Source organism: Eschrichtius robustus, chromosome 14 (assembly GCF_028021215.1).
Source record: "Eschrichtius robustus isolate mEscRob2 chromosome 14, mEscRob2.pri, whole genome shotgun sequence".
NCBI lineage: Eukaryota > Metazoa > Chordata > Mammalia > Artiodactyla > Eschrichtiidae > Eschrichtius > Eschrichtius robustus.
In genome coordinates this window covers 48699828-48722330 of record NC_090837.1, presented here as the reverse complement: position 1 = coordinate 48722330, position 22503 = coordinate 48699828, and the positions used below count along the sequence as shown (strand labels likewise).

The window sequence follows — 22503 nt, the reverse complement described above, 5'->3', positions numbered from 1 at the left end:
TGGGATTCTGTTTGGTGGTTTGGATCACCAGGGTCCTTCCTGGACAGCATTCCCAGGACAGAGGCAGAACACTGTGCTGCAGACATTCTCTGACATTTGGACTTTTCCTCCCTCTTCCTCCTTCTCAGCTCACCTATAAAAGAGAGAAGGGATCCTCCAGTCCTTTCCTCACGCAGGTTTACATCTTTTTTGTCTGAAAGTAAACCAGCCTCTTCTTCATTTGAGTAGCAAAGACGAGGGTGGGAGGGGAGCTGTCATAGAACATTTGCTGCACTCATTTCTCTTCTGTGTCAATCTCCCATGATAGTCCAAAGTCCACGGCCATTCTATTTACTCCACACACACCCCCCCCACCCCGCCGCCCTGCAGAAACTACTAAATATTGCCTGTAACGATCTTGGCTCAGTTTTATGACAAAGGGACTAACGCCAAAATTTGAACCCTTCTGAATTTTTCATGTTCTACCTGACATCACTAATGACCTTTAATCACCCAGCCTGGGAAGAATTTGAATCAATGACATTAACATGAAGAATTCAGCATTCCTTTAGTGAGGCCTTGAATTTTAACTTTTATATATACGTATGTATATGGAATCATGCAATGTCTGTAACTTAGTGAAGTAGTATCCCTGTGTTCAGTCCAAAAGGCTCTCAAATTGTAGCCTGTGCCAGATGTTTCTGTGGGAGTAAAACATATAAATGTACCTAATTTTGCACAACTACTCAATAGGTAGACATTTCTTTCTCACCCCAGCTGGTGATCACTTTATGCCCTGAAGCTTGGAGATTTATAGCCCTTGTAATTTTATCCTAAACAGAGTAATTGCAGATGCTCTTCCATTGCTATTATTTTAATTAGTGATGAAGACTTTACCAAGATGTTGAATTTCAAGGTAATGAATTTCATCTGGGTAAGATCTAGTAGGTGGTTGTGACCATTTTAAGATCGCTAGTATCCTCACAAATTATTTTCTTATTAATTTCAGAGTTTTTATTTACTGGGGATTATTATTCTCTCAGCTTATTCTAAATTTATTTAAGGAATGTCATGCCACTGACAAGTCACTAAGCCTCTTTCCAACAACATCAAAGTCCCACAAAAGAAATATACACATTATTACTTCAAAAATAAATGCTTTTAACATATGAAGGATTATTGATTTTTAACAGATAGTTTGCACAAAATAACCCAGTGTACACAAATGTATAAAATAATTTTCTTAAAGTTTTAGCATTCAGGGAAGATAAATTATAATTTCATTGTGGTTTCCTTTCAGCAGACTTTTAATCTTGTTGAATGTGGGATTTCTTTTGTTATTTGATATTCCATGGGGAATTAAAAAGAAATGCTTAGGTAGAGTTGGGTTTTAAGGGATTTTCGTACAAAGAGAAGTCTCATCAAAGAGCATGACCTTACTTTTGTAAAAGAAAAAAAAAATTTTAATACCCTTGGTTTTTATAAATAAAAATCGTGTTTATTTATCTCAGTCAATTAACACCATGAGTCATTTCATTTATAGGTGTGCCTTTTAATCACTATGGGTTTCCTTTGATGTTCATGTTTTCCCTTTGTGGAAAATGCAGGAATCCCTCCACCATCTTCTGTTTGTCCTGGCCATAAGTACGCGTGGAGGGTATAGAATAATCACCAAAACAAATGGAGCGACAATAATAGGGAAGATGTTGGGAGCCCAAGTGCTGATCTTGTTCCCCCAATTCATATGATGAGCCCGGCATTAAAGCTAACTGGCTACGAAAGCTAACAAAGTGAAACTTGCAGTAGATAGCCAGTGCCGCTCTGCTGCTGTGTACTCTTCTACTGCTGAGTGCTTCGCTTCCTCTTTCAGGAAAACATAATCTATCCCAGAGTTCCATCACCATGCTACCTAATAAATGAATAAGGAGTTATATAGCTGGAAAATAAAGGAGAAAGAAAACTCCAAAAGGAAATTAATTTTTTCAGATGAAATCTAACTTATGAGTATAATTAGCAGGCTTAAATTGGACACCATCATCTAGCTTCTATTCTGAATTGTATTTCACTCATTCTTTCTTCTTTGGTAGCATAAAGGTTGAAAATAAGAAATTTAACATACAACATTATCTAACAAAGTTGGGCAGAGAATCTGGTTAGCAGTCCATTTTCCCTCTTTGGAAAACTGGAAAGAGACCGACTGTGCTTGTATTGATCTGAGTGTGTTTAGGCCAGAGAGTTCACTATAGGAAGCTATATTTAGATGAAACCCATATAAAAATTGTGATTCTTTTTCTTATCAAAACATTGATATAAGGAGGATCAGGCTTATTAAATTTTGATATATAATTTATGAATTTATGAATGCAGAAGAATTTGTTATATTTAACACAACAGTTTGATAAAGACTCATTGACTTGTAACTTCCTCATTTGTCAGTTTTGGTAAATTTGGATAGCTTTGGGGAAGAAAATCAGTAGACAAAGCTTGCTTTAATATTCAAGAAAAATAAAAGTACTAGGGAAGAAGATTGTTACGTATCTCATTATTACTTTATTAAGTAGAATTATAGTGAACTGTATAATAGTAATTGACCATTTGCCCTTTATATTAATAGTCCATCTTTGTAGTTTACCATGCATTTTCACTTCTACCAGTTATTTAATCTTTATAGCCACCATGTTAGGCAGGCAGAGCAAATTTTATTATTCTCATAAATGAAGGGTAATAGTAATACACAGTTAGTACACAGTAGATTCTGACCTGTTATTCCCATTATACGTTACTGCTGTTCTCTTATTAATTGTGTTTAAATAAATGGTTATTTTTAAAAATAATCCATGGAGGAAAATAGAATGTGAAAAGGTAATTAATAACATGCAAAATTGGGTAGGGGAATATTTGACCTACCCAAAATCAAAATAAACTATTTCCAGACTTAAAAAAATTAATATACTTTATCACATTAACAATAAAAGGAAGAAATGGATCAAATAATAATATCAATAGATACAGAAAAAGCCTTTTGTGAAATTCTAAAGCCATTCATGATACCTTTCAGAAAACTAGAAATAGAAAATAACTTTCTTAACATGATAAAAGATGGCTTTAGAAGCTGCAATCATTGGAAAACATTATTTGTTCATAGAAAGTTCAAATGGCTCTACAGATAAACTGCTAAATTTTTGAATTTGAGGGAGTCAGTGGATATAGAATAAATAAAAATTCATTGTATTTCTATAAACTGGCCCCAAATAACTAGAAAATAAAATCTTAAAATGGATACTATTTATAATTGAACAACTAAACATCAAATGCCTAGGTATATATCCACCATAAGAAGTATAAGTGGGCTTCCCTGGTGGCGCAGTGGTTGAGAGTCTGCCTGCTAATGCAGGGAACACGGGTTCGAGCCCTGGTCTGGGAGGATCCCACATGCCGCGGAGCAACTGGACCTGTGAGCCACGACTACTGAGCCTGCGCGTCTGGAGCCTGTGCTCCGCAACAAGAGAGGCCGCGATAATGAGAGGCCCGCGCACCGCAATGAAGAGTGGCCCCCACTTGCCACAACTAGAGAAAGCCCTCGCACAGAAACGAAGACCCAACACAACCATAAATAAATAAATAAATAAAAATAAATTAAAAAAATTAAAAAAACGCAGTTCAAGTACTTTCTTTAAAAAAAAAAAAAAAAAAAGTATAAGCATTCTCCATAGAAAACTACAAAACATCTTTGAGAAAAATCAAAGAAATTCTAAATATATGGAGTGATCTACTAAGTTTAAAAAAATTCAATATTTTGGAGAATGTGAATTCTCTCCAAGCCGACTTACACATGTAATGGAATCAGAATTAAAAACTTAAATGGAATTTCTGGAAGCTGATGCATGAGAATTCTAAAATGTATAAGGAAATGCAAAGAGTCAAGTATAGTGAATACAGACTTCAAGAGGGCCAAAGTTGGGAAATCATCCTACCTGGTATCCAGATTTACAATAAGTTCATGGTATAAGAAAGTGTGCTATTAGTAGATATATAAGTGAACAACAAGACAGAATAGAGGTTCCAGAAACAGACTTAGAATGTAAACATGGCCTCTTGATTTATAAGAAGCTGCCACCAAAATAGTGTAAAAAAGAATGTATTGGAATATAATTGGTGCTGAATCAAAATTAAATGATGCATGATTGATTCCATATCTATACTTAAAAAAAGAACCTTGACCTTTTATTTCACAACATATACACAAATCAATTCCACCTATACTACAGATGTAAATGTGGAAGTTATATAAAGCTTTTAGAGAAAAACATATGAGAACATCTGAGTTATTCTGGTATTGCCAGAGATGCTTTAAATAGGACACAAGAACAAACCATGAAAGAAAAAGTTCATAAACTCTTTTAAAATTAAGAACTTCCATTCATCAAAGGACACCATTAAAGAATGAAAAGACAAGCCACAGCTTAGAAAAAAATACTTAACGATACATATATCCACCAAAGTACTCTCATCCGCAATAAATGAGGAACCCCTAACAAAACAATAAACTCAGGCAACCTAATTGAGAAAAACTGGCGAAAGACTTGAAAATCACTTCACAAAAGGGACTATACAAGTGGGCAATAAATACGAAAAGACATTCAATAGAATAATCATAGAAATGCAAATTTAAAACCACCATGACTTGTCTCTACACACTTTTCTATAGGGCTAAAATTTAAAAGTATAGATAAAAATGTAGCCCAATAGGAACTCTCATATCTCAGGTGGGAAGGTAAATTTGTAAAGGTAAATTTTAAAAGTAAATATTTTTAAAATATTGATACTATCAACTAGAGTGGGACATATGCATATATGATTCCACTTCTAGATGTCACGAATTAGTGCACATGTGCACCAAAATATGTTAATATTTTGTAAGATATGTTAATAACAGCTTTATCCATAGTAGTTTCCCCACAGAAATTCATCAACAGTAGAATGGATAAATTGCAGCTTATTCATAGAATGGAGTAATATATAGCAATATAGCAAAATGAAGTGTTGCCACACAAAAAATATGAATAAATCCAACAAAATTAATATTAAACAAAATATGACAGACTGAAGAGAATATGTAGCTTGGAATTATAATTATATGAAGATCAAAACAAGCAAAACTTGTATGTTGGGAGTGTTTGTTATTGACTGGGAATGGATGTGAGAGAATCTTCTGGTGTAAGGGTATTTTTTTCTATATTTTCATCTAGGTGGTGGTTATGTAGAGGTATTCATGTATAAAAATTTATCAATTCTTATATAATTATGTATGTTGTACCTCAAATAAAAAGTGTAAAGCAAACCAATGGAATTAATATAGACCTTAATGAATAGACGACACACTTACCACAACCATTTTATCAAGGATATATACCAATTGCAAAAATTTTGCATTTTTTTAACAAAATTCGATTAAGGTGAATATTGAATGTATAGTCAGGATTTAAAAGAGTACAATAAAATGTCTTTAGACATTTTATCATTCAGATGTTTCAGCAATTTTGAAAAGTTTATTCTTCTTGTATCATGTATGTAGGTATAAAATTGTACATTTATCTCAGAAACCCAGCAATCTTTTTATTTGCAATAGTTGGTTAATATTCCTGAAAGTTTAAAAAATTATTCACCCAACAGTGTCTCAGCCTATCAAAAGTTATAATGTGGGTGTTATATCAATTGCCGTATTTGAATCATTTGTAACTACATCTGACACGGAAAGAGGGGACAGACTGGACCCGGCTGCCACTGTAATGAAGAACAAACCCATGACTGTGCCATTACCACACTGACTTACAGCTCAGAAATTAACGTGCAGAAGTAGCCCAGAACAGCTTCTGTTGTTCAGCACAAGTCCTTGATAACAGACAGGGATGTCTTTTTTATATGCTGTGTTTTGTTCTTGTTTTTTATAATTTTCCCTAGCACAAATAATGTCTCTTAACAGAAGGGTTTTATTTATATATATATATATATATATATATATATATATATATATATATATATATACACACACACACACACACATATATGTATATATATATATAATTCTTAATAATTCAACCAGAGTTTTTCAAAACATACAAACATTTTTTCAAAACCATTCGCATGATCAGCTATCAGCAGACAAATTAATCATTTAAAAATGATTAACTAGAGAGACTTTTGTACTTAACAGAATAAGACTTTCATAATATAATCAAGTTTATATTTAATCATGAGGAAGAAACAAAGAACTATCAAAATTTTCGTACTAATATAATAATAGACCTTTAAAATATAATCAAAAAATGATCAAGTGAATTAATAAACTTGTTTCAAAATAGAGATGATAGTTTATCTGTTACAGTTAACATATGCAGAAATTTAGTTGGGAGCTCATGGCATAGTCTATGTAATGTTTAGAATTAATTTTTCAGTTGTTATTGACATGCTATGTTACTTTACATACTGATAGAAAGCAAATGTTTTATACAAAATACATGATTTATTTAATAGTTTCTAAGATTTATATGTTAATGAACTTGTTGCAAAGAAACTGCAGTGTTTGATTTCCCATCATTAAACTGTTAGTTTTTATGCAACATATTATTAATTTTGATAAACCTAACATAATACTTGTCACCATATTAGTTTTATGTTGCTGCCATAATAAATAACTGCAAACTTAGAAGCTTGAAAGAACACTACGTTATTATCTTACAGTTCTGTATGTCAGAAGTCTTTCGTGAGTCTCACCTGATTAAAATCCAGCTGTTGGCAGGGCTGCGTTCTCTTCTGGAGGCTGGAAAGAGGCACCTGTTTTAGATTGTCGGCAGAACTCAGTTCCTTGTGGCTGTGGGAACTAGGCCCTACTTGCTTTCTGGCCGTGGGCAGAGGGCCATTTCTGCCTTCTTGAGGCTGTCTGCATTTCTTGGCTTGTAGCCTCCTTCTACCATCTTCAAAGGGGAAAAGGAAATGGGTCTCAAGTCTCTCTGTCTCACTTCAAATTTCTCCTGCTTCTTCCTTCACATCCTCTGAACTTCAGTCAGAAAAAGATTCTCCACTTTGAAGAATTCATGTGATTAGAGAGTCACACCTATATAATCCAGAATAATCTTTTCATCTCAAGATCTGTATCTTTACTCACATCTGCAAAGTCCCCTCTGCTACGAGGAGTAGCATTCGTAAGTTCCCGGGATTGGAGCTGTAATAGTTACCCATGAACCCCCAAGGAGACACCTTCTGAAGGGCTGATTTGATCACAGATGCCTGGAAGAATGGAGGCCTGCATGGACTTCAGATAGCTTCCATGAGTATCATTTTATTCAAACTCACGTTCATGAGTTTCTCCATTTGAGTGGTTCTAAATTTCAGTACCTAACTGAATATGAACAGGTTTCCACATAAGGGCTATCCTCAGGTCAGTCATTACTCTGAGATCAAAGAAAGGTAACAACTGAAGATTTTACCACTGAAGATTTCTGGAGTGGGTGTAGCATCTGATTCCAGGAGGCTTGCTCTTTCTTCCTTCTTTCCTTCCTTCCGTTTTTCCTTTTCTTCGTTTTGGAAAAAAAAAATTGAAAGAAAGAAACTTTCATGAGGAAGCAAAGTTGATCTGACATTGGCAAGTGTATAGGGTTAGGGAATGGCACTTGTTATGTATGACCTGGGACAAAGTAAGGATGAATCCTACGAAACTGGGTAGCCTTGCCTATCTCATCTGAAGAGAGTGAGGTATATAAAGTGTTGTATCGATTTAAAACATGTATCACTCTTTCATATTTAAGTAATTGAAATACACAGGAAATTTATTATTGCTTTGTTCAAAATGGTTTGGGGTAAGGTAATGTGAATGCTGCTTTTGTTCTTTTTCAGTTCTTGTAAATTGCTCATATCAGTCTGCAGCCGTGAAGATCCTCTGTAATTTAAAAAAATCAACTATAGTTATTTCGTGTGAAACTGTTTTACTACTTTTTTTATTTTAATCTCCTGAGTTGTGAGAACACAGCTTAGCAAAGTGTATAAAGGCAGCAAAGCAGGTAGTTCAGATTTCTGTTAGTCTTCCAAGAAAACCTACAAGTAAACTGGAATACAACACTGAGAGATTATACAGTGAAATGCTTTTGCAAACTAGGATTAAAAGAACTGGAAACCTTATTATTTTTCTTAGTCAATATGTAAACGGGTAAATTCTTTTGTTTTTATGTTGCAAAAATTAATTGTGAATGTTCATCTACAGAATAAAAAACGCATAAAATGCCATCCATGTATAATACTCTGAAAAGTCCACTCATATAAGAATAGTTGGCAGAAGTAAATACTTTAGCGAAAATAAAAGCCATCAATGTTCAGTCCACCCATTTTTTTCTGTGTCGGTACATCTGTGTTCAACAAGACATGAGTATTATGCAGTTTCACTCATTTATTCGTTCATTCAATGTTGACTGAGAGACTACTATGTACCAAGCACTGGGGCAAAAATTAGTAAGGCATTGGGACTTCTCTGGCAGTCCAGTGGTTAAGACTCCGAGCTTCCACTGAAGGAGGCACCGGTTCCGTCCCTGGTTGGGGAACTAAAATCCCACAAGCTGTGCGGCGCAGCCAAAAAAAGATTAATAAGGCATAGAAAGTTCATAGAAGTGATGAAATTAATACAGATATAATAACTATAATAAAACATGGTGATTGCAGTGACAGAGATATACATGGTATATAATATACTATATAGTACTGACTGTGCCTTACCAGTGCCAGTTTTCCAAGAAAAGTTGCAAATGCTAATCTTCACACATTTCACCACATAACAGTACATATATACAGTAATTACTATTAATGAACTAGGAATTACTTCCCAATAACAAATACTTTATTACAAATGCCAGGTTTATTGTTTCTGTGTCCTGCATCCCTTCTAAAGAGATTTCAGCTTGTTCTACCTTTTTTTCATTCTCTGGCTTTTTCATATCTGTCAAAAGATTAAAACTATAAAACTATGTGTATCTCTGTGTGTGTATAAGTATATAATTGTATTTGTCATATACTTTACTTACTTATGCAAAATTATCACATTGATGCTCTTGTACCTTCCTGCTAGGCTGACATGGCATATTGATACAAAAACCTAAAATATCTCTAATCAACCTTTCCAGATAGACCAACAGTTTTAAGTTTCATTCACTTTTTCACCACCACTATCCAAATTAGTATCTAGACAACATCAAAGAAAAAAAGGCAGCCATAAAATGAATTACACATATACATCTCACTCTCTTCTATTGTATTGGATTTAAATAAAGTGTCTTATTTTGTGGGAAAAAATAAGTAGGTCACTCAGAATTTCCCAAACATTTTTCTTCTTTGAGACACTTCTATTTCCATACCATAATGCAGAAAGAAAGAAGTGGCTTTGAAAGAATAGTAAGTTGAGGAAGGGATGGGAAGGGAAGATGGTGTCTTCAGGAGGGAAGTGTGATAACAAGAAGACCTTAGACAGTTGAACGATTTCATGCTTCACAAAGATAACAGAGAGGAAGCAAAAAGAAGGAAAGAGGAATAAATACGTTGAGGAAAAGCAAAAATGAGAAGAGAAAAAGAAGGCATAGAGAGAGACAACCATGAATTTGGTGCATAATTATAATGACATATTTCTTTATGCCTTCATTTACTTTGGCCATGACTAGATGATGTACAGAATAAATCTTAGGGTTGTGGCCCCTGGGGAACCTATTGTTGCAGAGATGTATTTCCAGAGTTGTTTGATTTATCTTATTTTAAGGGTTTTTCATTAAACCCCTGGGAAAACCTGGAAGATCTAAGAACCCAACCACTTAATCATTTTAAGAGTGTCATTGCTGACTATATAGAATTTACATATCCTCAAGGTGTTAACTCTTAATTTATTTTGTCCCTCCACCCTTAATTCCTAATTCCTGTTTCTCTCTGACTCCCGTTGGCACTTTCCCTCATGAGCTGAGTTATGCAATATTTATCATTCTGTGTCTTCTCCACTGAGCACCATATTTTAAAGATCACTGTGTTGCTATGTTGTGTATCTAGTGTATTTCTTTTAATCACTTTACAGTCTTTCATGGTAGGTGACTACCACATTTTACTTAGCCGTTCTGCAAAACAACGTCCCCTACAAAATTAAACTTCCACTTGGCAACATAAAGTTAATCCTGGACCCCCAAAACAGAAGTTGCAGGAGTGGAAAAATTAACAGACCTCTAGCTTCCTATAATGCAAGAGCTGCATGAACCACATTTAATTAAAGAAAGTGTAGGGTAAATAAATCTGGGCATTGTTTATGGTATCTTAATAGATCTGACAACTCTCTGCAAAGTTACTCTGTTTTGAGAGTACCTAAAAAGCTTACGAGCATCTCATTATTTTTTTAAGGACTTGGAGACGTATTTGAACTATTAATTGGCTGTCTCCTTAGTGCGTGCCTCTGCTGGAAAAATAAAGTGCTTTCCAGCAGTCTTTCTTTATGAGGGATCATAAGTACAGCCCAAGTAGATCTTAAATGAGAGGTCTAAATTGGAACTTTGTTTTGCATGATACTTATATATTAATTTAGGGTCTAAAGCAGGGGTCAGCAAACATTTTGTGTAAAGGGAAAGACAATAAATAGTTTAGGCTTTGGGGTCCACTTAGCCTGTATTGCAGCTATTTAACTCTGCCACTGCAGTGCAGAAACAGCCATAGACAGTGTATAAATGAATGGGTGTGACGGTACTCCAGTAACTTTCATTTACAAAAGCAGGTAATGGGCTGGATTTGGCTGGACAGCCATAGTTTCATGATCCCTGTTCTAGAATATGATTTTTCCCATAATGGGATGTAGTTATCTGGGGAAGTAGACGTGTCTAAAGATGAGCCTCTATAGAAAATTGCCTTAGGTATTTTAAATCCTATTTCTACTTGAGAATCTTTACGAGGTTTGGACAGCGCCCCAGTGTGGACCACATCAGGTGGTTAGAGATGCTCATGATCTTTTATTTCTCAGTAAGAGGAATATCTGAGAGGAACAAAAGAGAAAAAAAACATTGGTGATAATTCTATCCATAGGATATTTTATTAGACTGCAAATTATTTGCTGTACGTTTCATATTTGGCACCTCTGGGTCAATGGGTCTAATGTTTTCTGACCCTGTATTCCCGAGGAAAAGACACTGAGGCACATTTTTTTAATTTTAAAGGACGCTTTTTCTATGAGCATCCAGTTTCTTTCGAAAGACTGATGTAATTCTATAGAGTATTCAGAAATGAGAGCATTTACACATATCAATCTGGAATCTTAAGGGCCCTGTAATTCACATTCACGGTTAGGAAGTGATGTAGTCCCAAGACGGGAGTTAGGCTGAAATCAGATTGGACCCTCACCTTGTTGCTGCTTTCTTCTTAAGCAACCTTGGACAAGAAATTGACTTTCCTGGCCTCCATTCTCTCATTGTCAATATAAGAATATTTTTAAATTTTCTATTCCTTAAGGACTTGCACCAAATTGTTAATACTATCTCTGGGGTATAAAACTGACTGTGGTTATTGCAACGAGGGGCTTTAATTTTCTACTTCATGTACCTCTCTTTTATTTGTGTGTACTATAATCAGCATGCATCATTTTATAACAAATAGATTTTTAAAAGAAATATTTAGACTCTACCAGAATGTATACCATAGCATGGATGTGGCAAAGAAATTGACATTAAATATAAAAAGGATTTTCAAGATTAAACGTTTTCTACAAATATCAGGTGAGATCAGGTTACCTGACTACATCAATAGGAAATTATGAAATAGCATGTATTTTAATTTCTCAATGAGTTTACTCAATTTATGCCATAATATACATCCTGCAACCTCTTAGATCAGTCTTCCTCTCATTTGTAATAAAGTTTCAAGGTACTGTTCTTATAGTTTCTGCATTTATGAAGTACATTATCACTTTATGATAAAGTTAGTTGATAATTCCTTGACTCTTTTTGCTGATGACCTTTTAAAGCTGCATAATTAGAATAAGTTGTGGTTATTGTATTGGAATCTCTATCCCATGGGCCAACAAGGCAGCACATTAATTCTCTGCATCACCCACTCCACGGGCAGTGCCCTCAGCACAAAGATATTATTCTTTGTAATTACATAAAGAAAGGGTCTATTTAGTGTTAACTGACCTTTCTGTGACTGATCAGCCTTTTCCACCAGTGAAGTAGAAATGTATATCATTAAAATGTGAGTAAATAGGGAACCTTTCTAAATCTTAAACCATTCACATCAGGAGGTGCCCATGTAGAGGAGGTTGTTCAGTCTTTCGTATGAAATGGTGAAAAGAGTAGCAGATGTTAAAAATATATTTTAAAATATTGACTATTGAAATAGAATTAAATTATAATAATGTGTACGGATGTTTAAAAAGGAAATAGTATGCAAATATGTTTCTGTTTAACAATCTTAAACAATATTAGAAGACACATTATTAAATTCATATATATTCAGGATTAAATTTTTAAAGTTTATTTAATAAAGTAAAAAAAAAGTTTAGGGTAATTATTAGTACTGTGACTGTCACTTACTGAGGACATACATGTATTTGTTGAATCGTGTATTTTAACTTGGAAAAATATATTGGGGATATAGATTACATTACACCGATTTTTACTCTCTTTTTCTCATTATATAATTTGTTTCTCTAATCACTTATACCAGATACTCTGAGGGGACTTAGAATTATATTGAAGAAAATTGGATCAAATAAAACTTTAATAGCTAATGTAAGTGGCATCTGTATTTAGCGATCCCTAAAGCCATTGAATAGTTATAGGAGAAAAGCTACAGGCAACATGGAGGTAAATCTTCCTTTAAAAAAACAAAAAACAACAAAAAAAAACACAAACCCATATTAATCAGGTGCTTTTTAATACTTAACAAGCATCTATGTTTCCAAGCCAGATTTTTCCCTACCAAGAACATATACAACACTTTGTGTATGAAATATCTTTAGAATCTATTCAAAAACTGACTCTTCCTTGAAGCTTTGCTCCTCACTTTCACTGGGCTGCTCTCTCATGGAACTAGTCTCATAGTTTGGATATATCTCCCATCCTTCTTCATGTTTAATGTAATCTAATGTAGTTAGCTTTGGGAATGCCTCAATTCCCCTATCTGATTGCAAGCTCCTTTGGCCCTGAAATTGTGTATTTTTTCATGCTGATGTCAGTAATTCCTCGTCAAATATATACACTGGACAGAGTCAAAACATAATAAGGAAAAGCAGGGCTAATACCTAGTACTCATAAATTCCCAATGGATGTTTTCTGAGTTCTGAGAGGCAATGTTGTAGCGTCCATTAGTAAACTGTTGAGTAAACCAGCCATAGCCAAATGTGTAAGCCCGTCAGGGAGCTCAGACAAGGAGTCCTGTGTGTGGTCACTTACTTGGGTGCTGGGGTGGAGGAGCTAAGCAAAGCATCCGCTGGTGTCTAGCAGTGGCAAGTTTGACTGTCTAGCAGTGACGAGGTGGCGGGCTTTTATCAAACAATGTCCTGAAGGGGCTCTTTGAACTCTCACAGTGTCCCCCATAGTGCTTTGTGTATACCAGTTGCTAATAAATTAGTGAATAGAGAGCATTTTGTCAAACATGATTGTAGAGTTTGAGGCATGTTACAACCTTGATGCAGAGGACTGATTTTTGCATTTAAAAATCAAGAATGTTCAAGACTAATTATCGGAGAACTCGAGTTGGACAAGAGACTGGTTTCCATGGCAGCACAGACAAGGAAGTGGGTCCTGGGAGAGTTAAAACAGTTATGTGCTCCTTTGAGACTTAAGGGTATCGACACATATCATTCTCACAGACTTACTCCTTGGAAACACTGGGGAGAGCTCTCGTTTTCTGTAGTAATTGGTGTATAGATTTTAAGGGAGCAGCAATACAATAATGCCTCCATGCACACAGTAGGTGATGCATCTGAAAAGTATGCGTTTTCTCCGTGTCTGTTATATTGTTAGAGAATTAGCATGTATTTTAAGCATTTGTGTTCACCACGCTAATTCCCACAAATCAAAGAGAAAGCTTTTGAAGCAATAGTGTTCACAAAGAGACTTGGAACCTCCATGTCTCATTTATCCTAAAGTCTGTCCCCTGCACATTCTGTGAATCAGTCTCAGTACTGATGCCTGCTTTAATAACATCAAAACATCACCACACGCAAAACTACCAATCCAGTGCCCTAAACTGGCAGAGGTGTACCAAAAGCAAATGTGGGGACTGTGGAGATTGGGTGGTGTGATATCAATGGTGTAAGGCATGAGCATCTGTACGGGATCACATGCGACTGAAACTTTGGTGCTTGGAGTGTTATGTATGATATGGGCACATTTCATATTAAAGTCAAGAGATAACAGAACATTTAACAGAACAGATAACAGAACATTTAAAGTCAAGAGATAACAGAACATTGAACATGATCTATGGAAGTCCAATTCACAAGTCATAGGAAACAATAATCTAATAGTCCTAAAGGGGCCGAGAAAACATTGTTCTCAATGTTTTCTCAAATATATGCTGACCCAAATGGCAGGACAGCTTATATCACCCGCCAAATAAAATGGTTCTTCTAAGATTCAGGTCACCGTTTATTTCTTCTATGAAGCCTTTTCTGACCCCGCTTTCCCCACCTGGTAGAATCAATTCAGGGTACTTCAAGAAATACCTCGAATGGACTTGGTTCCACTCTGCCTCCTCCCAGTCTAGCCTGTCATCCCTGGTAAAAAGGGGTCACATCCAGCCTTCTCTTTAACCCCTGGGGTAACTATAGAGTTGGACCTATAAGGTAAACCTACCAGCGGTTTGCTAAACAAATGATTGAGCAAATGAATAAATGAATGAAAGCTAGAAGTGAGGATGCTCTAGAGTAACATTGATCAATAAATATCAGCAATACAACTTTTGCTTTTCCGTGGTTCTGGCAGCAAGTCAATTCTTTCGAACCATGGGACTAGAGTGAGTGTGGTGCAGTCGGTGTAAGGACACAGACACGGTAGCAACAGCCAGCAGAGCCCTGGCAAGATGCAAGAAAGCAAGGAGCTGTCTGCAGAAAACTATTAACAACCAAGAATCAGGAGATGACAGACAGATCATCAGAAAAGATCATCTGAGACTGCCACACATAATCGCATTAGGATCAGACAGTTAGAATTAGAACTGGGTCAGAAGATGACAACTCTCTTACAATGAATGCATAATTGAGAGAAGGACCTAGCCATCTGCCCGGTGAACTGGATCCAAATGCCTGTATTAAGAGTAACTGATGGTATAGATGACATTATAAATTTAGTCATAGGCACTAGGACTATTTTAATAACACTAAAACATTTGTAAATAGCTATGTAGGTTTTCTACACCTACATGTACCATGCAAATATTTTGATCATAACCATCTCTAGAATGTTTAGATCAAGTTTTTTTCTTGTACTCTCCTTTGCCATTAGTCCATCTTAAATTAAAAATGATCCCCTCCGCCCTTCGCTCAAAAAAAAAAAAAAATAGTTCAAATGGATTTAGGCTTTCTCCAGAGTAAGTGTATCTGGCTGGACCTCCAGAGGTCTCAACATGTAGCATTACTCTGTTGCAATCAACTGTAGTCCAGAGTTGTGAAGGCCTCAGCTGTAAAGGTCTATGCACTTGACACATGGTCTTGCCAGTGAATACATCAGGCCTAATCAAATCATGGAATATGGAATTATGTAGATCAAAAAACACAAGACTGGTTATAGGTAACCAGCATACCCATATTGACTTACAATGAAAAGTAGCTACCAAGGGGACCAAGTTCTAATTTCCTTCAGCAGCCCAATTTATCTATGTCAACAAGCTATGTGTTAGCCAGATTTATGAAAAGAGGTTGGTGGAAATAGGCTCAGAACAAGGTAATTGTGTTATTTGATCTGATTGTTTAATGTCGTTAGGTTTTATAAAGACGGCATTGTGTAGAGTTAGAGAATGCTGGCTTATGCTTATGAAGGAGGTATAGTGGATGGTGCAGAGTATGGGATGTGGAGCCAGTCGGCCTGGGTACAAAGCCAGGTTCTCCACTTAATATGTAACCTTGCACAAGATGCCTGGTGTTTCGGTTGCTATGGGTGCATAACAAATACCCCAAAACTTCATGGCACAGGATTCTATGTGTCAGAAATTTGGACAGGACATAGCAGGGCCAGCTTGTCTCTCTTCACACATTCTAAACCATCATCTGGATGACTTGAAGACTAAGCATTGGAATCATCTTCAGATGACTCATTTACTCACAGTTGATGCTGTTATCTGAGACCTGAGCTAGGGTTGTTTACTGGAACACCTACAACACCAATAACCTCTCCATGTGGCCTGGATTCCTCACAACATAGTGGCTGGTCCAAGTGTAAATATCCCCAAAGAGAGAGCCAGGCAGAAACTGTATGCTTTTTTTTTTTTTTTAATAGCTTTTTAAATAAACTAGCTCTTTTAAATAAACTAGCCTGGGAAATCACACAGCATCATTTCCACCATACTCTATTGGCTGGAGAAGCCACAGGTCTCCCCAGGTTCAAGGGAAGGAGATATAGACTGTGCTTCTTGATAGGGAGTGACAGGTTCTGGAAGAACATGTGTGAATGAAAATATTTCTGTGGCCATTTTTGGAAAATACAAGTTGCCTCACCTGACTTCTCATTGGCTTTCCTTCCCTGTCTGTAATTATAATAACTAGGACAGTAGCCATTCCATTATGTGTGGAATGCATAAGTTAACATTCAAATTCAGCCTTATTTCTAAGTTCTTGTCTATGTATCAGAAGGTGAAACATAAATAGATGATATATGCTCTATATTTGTCCAAAAATAACTCATTTCTCATTATAATTCCCTATTCCCCACTTACCCAGTGGGAGAGGGAAAGGAGAAGGGGAAGAGTGAGAAAAAGAAGCTGTAAATGGAGAAAGTGGAGGGAAAATCCTAGATGAAATATATGGCTTAAAGAATGATAAAGGTCAAGTGGAAAAAAAAGGGAAAACTACTATTTTGATATCTTGGGGTCGCAATCTGCCTTCATTTTTCAGCATTTTTGGTGACAGAAGAGGCCAGGTCTTGCTTTAGCAATGGTTTCTCATTACTTTTAGAATCATAGGCTAATTAGGTAATTCGAAAAAAAACCCAACTGTGTACAGTTTCAAGGGATTCACGTGCCTTGTGAAAATCAACGATGCACCCAGAGAAAGAACTCTTGCTCAGTCTGGACAGTGTGGTATATCCTTAGAATAATGATCAAATACTCAATTTAAAAACATATTGTGTGAATTCTTTTTATATACATCCTTAAAATCTTCACCTCTGAAGTAGTATAGTATCAAATAATACAAATAAATGTGCATCATTGTAATATCATCAATAAGTTATTCCATGGAAGTGGGCCAATAAAATGTGTAGTTCTAAAGTGATAAATGCATGCATTTCCTAACTGTTTATTCTGTGTATTCATTCATTCATTTACTAAAAACTTGTGTACCCACTAATGTCAGCTCTGCTTTACCTGCTTACAGGTAAACAGAATGATGGTGTCAGCCCTCATGGAATTTATAAGTAATTTTTGTTCACCCTTTATAAACATAATCTTTATTTCCTAATAAAATGTTGGCGTAATAAGCTGAATATACCCCCAGACATCAAAGTTTAACAAATAATTTGAGATAACAGAGAACAAACCTTCCTCAAGCTAAGTATTTTCCTTACTAAATTCTAGGCAACATGGAAACTATTAACAGACATTCAACCTCTCTTCTCTTTATCAGTCCATACTCCCAATGTTTCATCATCTTAATAATCATTAATAATGGGAATTGAATACATACCAATAAATCTGGCTTTGAGAAAGTGTTTATTCAGACCTTTGGGGTGAGTTTAATGCATATGGAAAACACAAAAAAATGCAAAAGGTTATAAATTCTATACTCTAATTATATATTTCTATGATTTTTAAATATAAATCTTTCCCATAAGACCACAAATTCTTGAGGTTCACCATTACATCTTAAATCTTGGCATACAGTAGTTACTAAATTGAAAGTTTTGAATAAGCAAAAGGATGAAAATGAGAATGAATGAATGAATAAAATAATATTGTAAATCAACTCAGCGTGCAGTTATTTTAACCTATAGAGATTACAATCAAATTTTTCTTTAATGGTTTTAGAAACAAACTTTTTGTTTAAGTTTGCGTTTAGTCAAGACCTTAAGTAGAAAGACTCTACTGATAAGATTTAGCTGGATTGAATTTAAAAGCATGTAAAAGCCATCTACTTCTGTTATTAGTTCCTTCTTTCTTCTCACCCTTTTATTATATTGCCAACTCCAACTTTTGTGCCTTTATTTAATATCTTCTACTGCTTGCTGTTCAACTCCAGTAGTGGTAGCATTATTTCACCTGGACACATATCCACCAATAATTATCATTCACTCTTTGTTTCATTTGTATGTTATAATACCATTGGTTAAAATTAAACCAGTCAGAATTGTGAGGTGGAACCACAGTTAAACATAAAAAAAATCAGCAGAATACATTATTTAAAATTAAAAAAACTTAAACTTCGTTGCACATCTGAAGGTCACTGACTTTCAGGAATAGGTAGTGAATTGGTAAATCCTTCTATACATTCATTACTGAGAAATGATAATGTAAAGTATCATGACTGATGTAACAATGTTTTGAAGATTCATTGGCCTAAATACACAGTTCAGTTTCTTGGTACCTACTCTAATCATGGCATACAAAACAGTAACAACTGGTGTCATACAGAAATTGAAAATATAGGTATTTGGAAATAAAACTGTACGTTACACAATGAGTGAAGCATAAAGTACCAAATATATCCCCAATTAAGTTCCATTAGATAAGTTTAAAACAAATTCCACAACTTTTGTAGCACTCCTCTCAAATTCAACATTTAAATAGCCATCTGGGTCTTGAAAGAAATGTAATTGAGAAGTAGAATATCTCAGGTATCAGAATGTGCTTAAGTCAAACAACAAACAAAACAACTCAAAATGATTTCTTCTCATGCCTCCTTTAGAACATGTAGCATAGTTCAAGTTAATCACTTGAGAATTAGATTTTTGTATTAGTGTTAAGATATCAAAAAGAATTGTAACCATCTTTTCAAAGGTATCTCCACCAAAGAAAAATATTCATAGACACTTTGTCCTCCTACCAAAAGATAATTCTGTGATTTTAAGCAGGTTTATTAGATAGAAGTTTCTAAAGTTTTAAATTATTGTGCCAGAATTAGGACAAGGACACTTAAAATGGTTCTCAGTTCATCATTTTGGCTTTTTGAAGAACACCTGTGACATAGTATTAATCATTAGGGATCAATATGGATACCAGACTTTCATGAGAAATATGTTTGTTGACCTTAATAAATCTTCTTCAAGTGTGTAAATAGAGAAATATTTGTACAGGCAATTTTCTGCTGAATTACATTTCCTCCGTGCACATTCTCATACTGTGATATAGTTTTTAACAACTTATACTAAAGGTTTGATGTGATAGCAGTTTTCCCAAAGAGACATTTTTAACTGCTTCACAATGGTTATTTTTATATCTAGTTATTTAATCATCATTATCATTGTCATGATTAATCTGCATTTATATGTTTTGAAAACTTTCTGCTACTGTAAATAATGTTGTAACAAATAAAGCTTTTTGATTAGGATAAATTTCCATAAGATAAATTACTAGATTAACAGGTTTGAAAATATTTAAGGCTGTTGATAAATTCCATATTTTTTGAAGCAGCCAAAGAAAATTTTCTGTGCTAGAAATGTAAAAAGAATCAGCAACTAAACTGAATCACACCTCTAACTTAAAATGAAAGGCATCCCCTAATTTGCAAGTGGGTAATGTTGGCAAAAGTTACGTTCTGAGGGGTTTGTATTAGATTTGACATATATATATTTAGTCATGGGGAGTGTTGTAAAGTTCTCAGCTGCTCACAGAGCAGATTTAGCTTTGAATATAGCTAAAGTATACTAGTAACAAATAATGGCTTCTCTGGGTGCTTCTAAACGTTGAGTTCCTTGCTCCTCATCTTTTTTACTCTTTACTTCTCTGTGTTTTGAATGTTTTCTGTGAGTGCCACCACTCTGAACCTCTTGGAAATAGGATTCTAAGCTTCCAAATGTCTTCTGTCTACTTGAGCACTGGGGCTTGAGAAAATGAAAAGGGGTGGGAAATTGGAGGAAGCCTTCTGGGATGCTGAGTGAAGCCTCCAGGACTGGGTGCTTCGCAAGGCATTGTGGAGGGAGGCCTGGGAAAGAAGGAGAACAAAAGTCAGACAGACTCTGATGAATCAATGTTCAAGAAAATAATAATAATAAATAAAAAGACCACTTGCATCAAGAAAGAAAATTATTAAATCCAAGGAGGATATTAGTGTCAAGGGAAGCATCTTTTTGGTTTTATTTTTCTACAATATATAATGTAATGCTTTTAGATAATTCAAATGTAAAAATTCAAACATAAATTAAAATGATTTAATTAAATACATGTATATATTTATCTTCTAGAAAATACAAGATGATTCACTAGAAGAAAATCTACATTTAGCTCAAGAGTATCAGAAGTTACAGAATGTATTCTTAACAGTAAAGGACAACTATTTCAACCAATATGAAAAACAGCTATCACTTGATGGTTCGATTCGAGATAAGAAACAGGTAGGTTTTTCATATTTTTCTAAAATAATGATTTACTTGACATATGTACCACAAAAAGTAACAAGTAGTCAGTCATGGGGTCTCCAGTCTTATGGTGGTGTTTTATATGCCACCAAATGGCATGTTTTTGTTTTGTAAAGTTTTGTTTTATATTTTTATCAACATTCTGAAGTTGAATTTTGAAAGAATATTTGAGAAATGAAAAAGCATACTTTCTAATCCACAATTTTATACTAATTTGCTTTTAATTGTTGTGACCTGAACTACCAAATATTTGTAATGCATAGATTTAAATATATTATCATATACTTCAAATTTCAGTTCCATATGTAGGTAATTTTCCGTGATATACCTTTAATTCTTCCTCATGATGTGTGGGCTCCATATTTTGGTTCCTATTTTCTTATTAAGTATGAGGCTTAACTAGAAACTTGGAGAAACTTGACCTCTCTGGTTTCTGGAAATCACCAGAAATTCTAAAATATTTTGTAAAATCTTCTATAATACTAAAAGTGGAAAAGGAAAACACACAATATGCCCACAAATCCAAAAGCAAAGAGAAAGGTCCATTCTTAGAGTGTTAAGATACAGCCACTTCCTCTATATTCTTCTCCAGTTACTCATTGACAAGAAAAGTTATTTTCCTTTGAATCTTTGTTTCTTCCCAGAATTTAAATTTCAAAAGCTAGAGGCATGATTAATTTTCTTTTTTAAATTGATTAATTAATTAATTTATTTTTGGCTGTGTTGGGTCTTCGTTTCTGTGCGAAGGCTTTCTCTAGTTGTGGCAAGTGGGGGCCACTCTTCATCGCGGTGCACGGGCCTCTCACCATCGCGGCCTCTCTTGTTGCGGAGCACAGGCTCCAGACGCGCAGGCTCAGTAGTTGTGGCTCACGGGCCTAGTTGCTCCGCAGCATGTGGGATCTTCCCAGACCAGGGCTCGAACCCGTGTCCCCTGCATTAGCAGGCAGATTCTCAACCACTGCGCCACCAGGGAAGCCCCATGATTAATTTTTAACAATTCACCTAGCTGTAAAAACCAGTAGATTGCTAATGAATCCTTTCTCCTGTGTCACCGAGATTACTACACTATCAATTAGTAGCTCAAAACTTAAGTACTATATTTACTATTATGGAATATTGGGAAGACAGAAGGCCAGGATTTGAGTGTAAGCTCTACCAATTACTAGCTCAGTGATCTTGGCAAGTCTTTTACCCTTTATGACCTCAGTTTTCTCATCGGTAAAGTGAAATTTACCTCAGAGGAAAATTTTGATTAAGAATAAAAAAGAGACCAACTGCCATAGTTACTTTGAAAATAAAATTACTATGCAACTGTAACTGTTACATTACATTCATCTACTATGCTGCTTATAAACACCCTTTGTTTCCCATCCATCTACTCTCACGCAAGTTAAAGCTTCCAAATATATTGGGAGAGAGAGTGTGTATTTTTCTCTTAAAAATTTGTATTGAAGTAGTAGCAAGATGAAGGTAGATCAAGAAATAAGTGTGTTTGGGTAAGAATTAAGAATACAACTATATGCCAAAATTTTAGTGTCCTCAAACCACTGTGCAGGATTCAAAGAAAGGATATCAGTGTATCCATGGAGGTTTTGCCAATCACTTCACGCATTTGACATTGTTATTGAGTTTAAACATATTTCATTTGTTGCTGATAATTGAGGAGGATAAAAGAATCAATGGCTATACTGTATTCCCTTTTCTAACCAGGAGGGAAACAAAAATAAGTTTTTATCTA

General features: G+C 35.1%; 1 protein-coding gene across 1 annotated transcript in view; it reads left to right on the top strand.

Moving 5' to 3' along the window:
- The window catches only part of CCDC178 (coiled-coil domain containing 178), a 368496-nt gene that overhangs the window by 222550 nt on the left and 123443 nt on the right, over positions 1-22503 (top strand). Inside the window, exon 18 of the mRNA XM_068562450.1 lies at positions 20592-20741. Within this exon, the coding sequence (XP_068418551.1) occupies positions 20592-20741 (150 nt within the window). The remainder of the gene's footprint in view (positions 1-20591; positions 20742-22503) is intronic.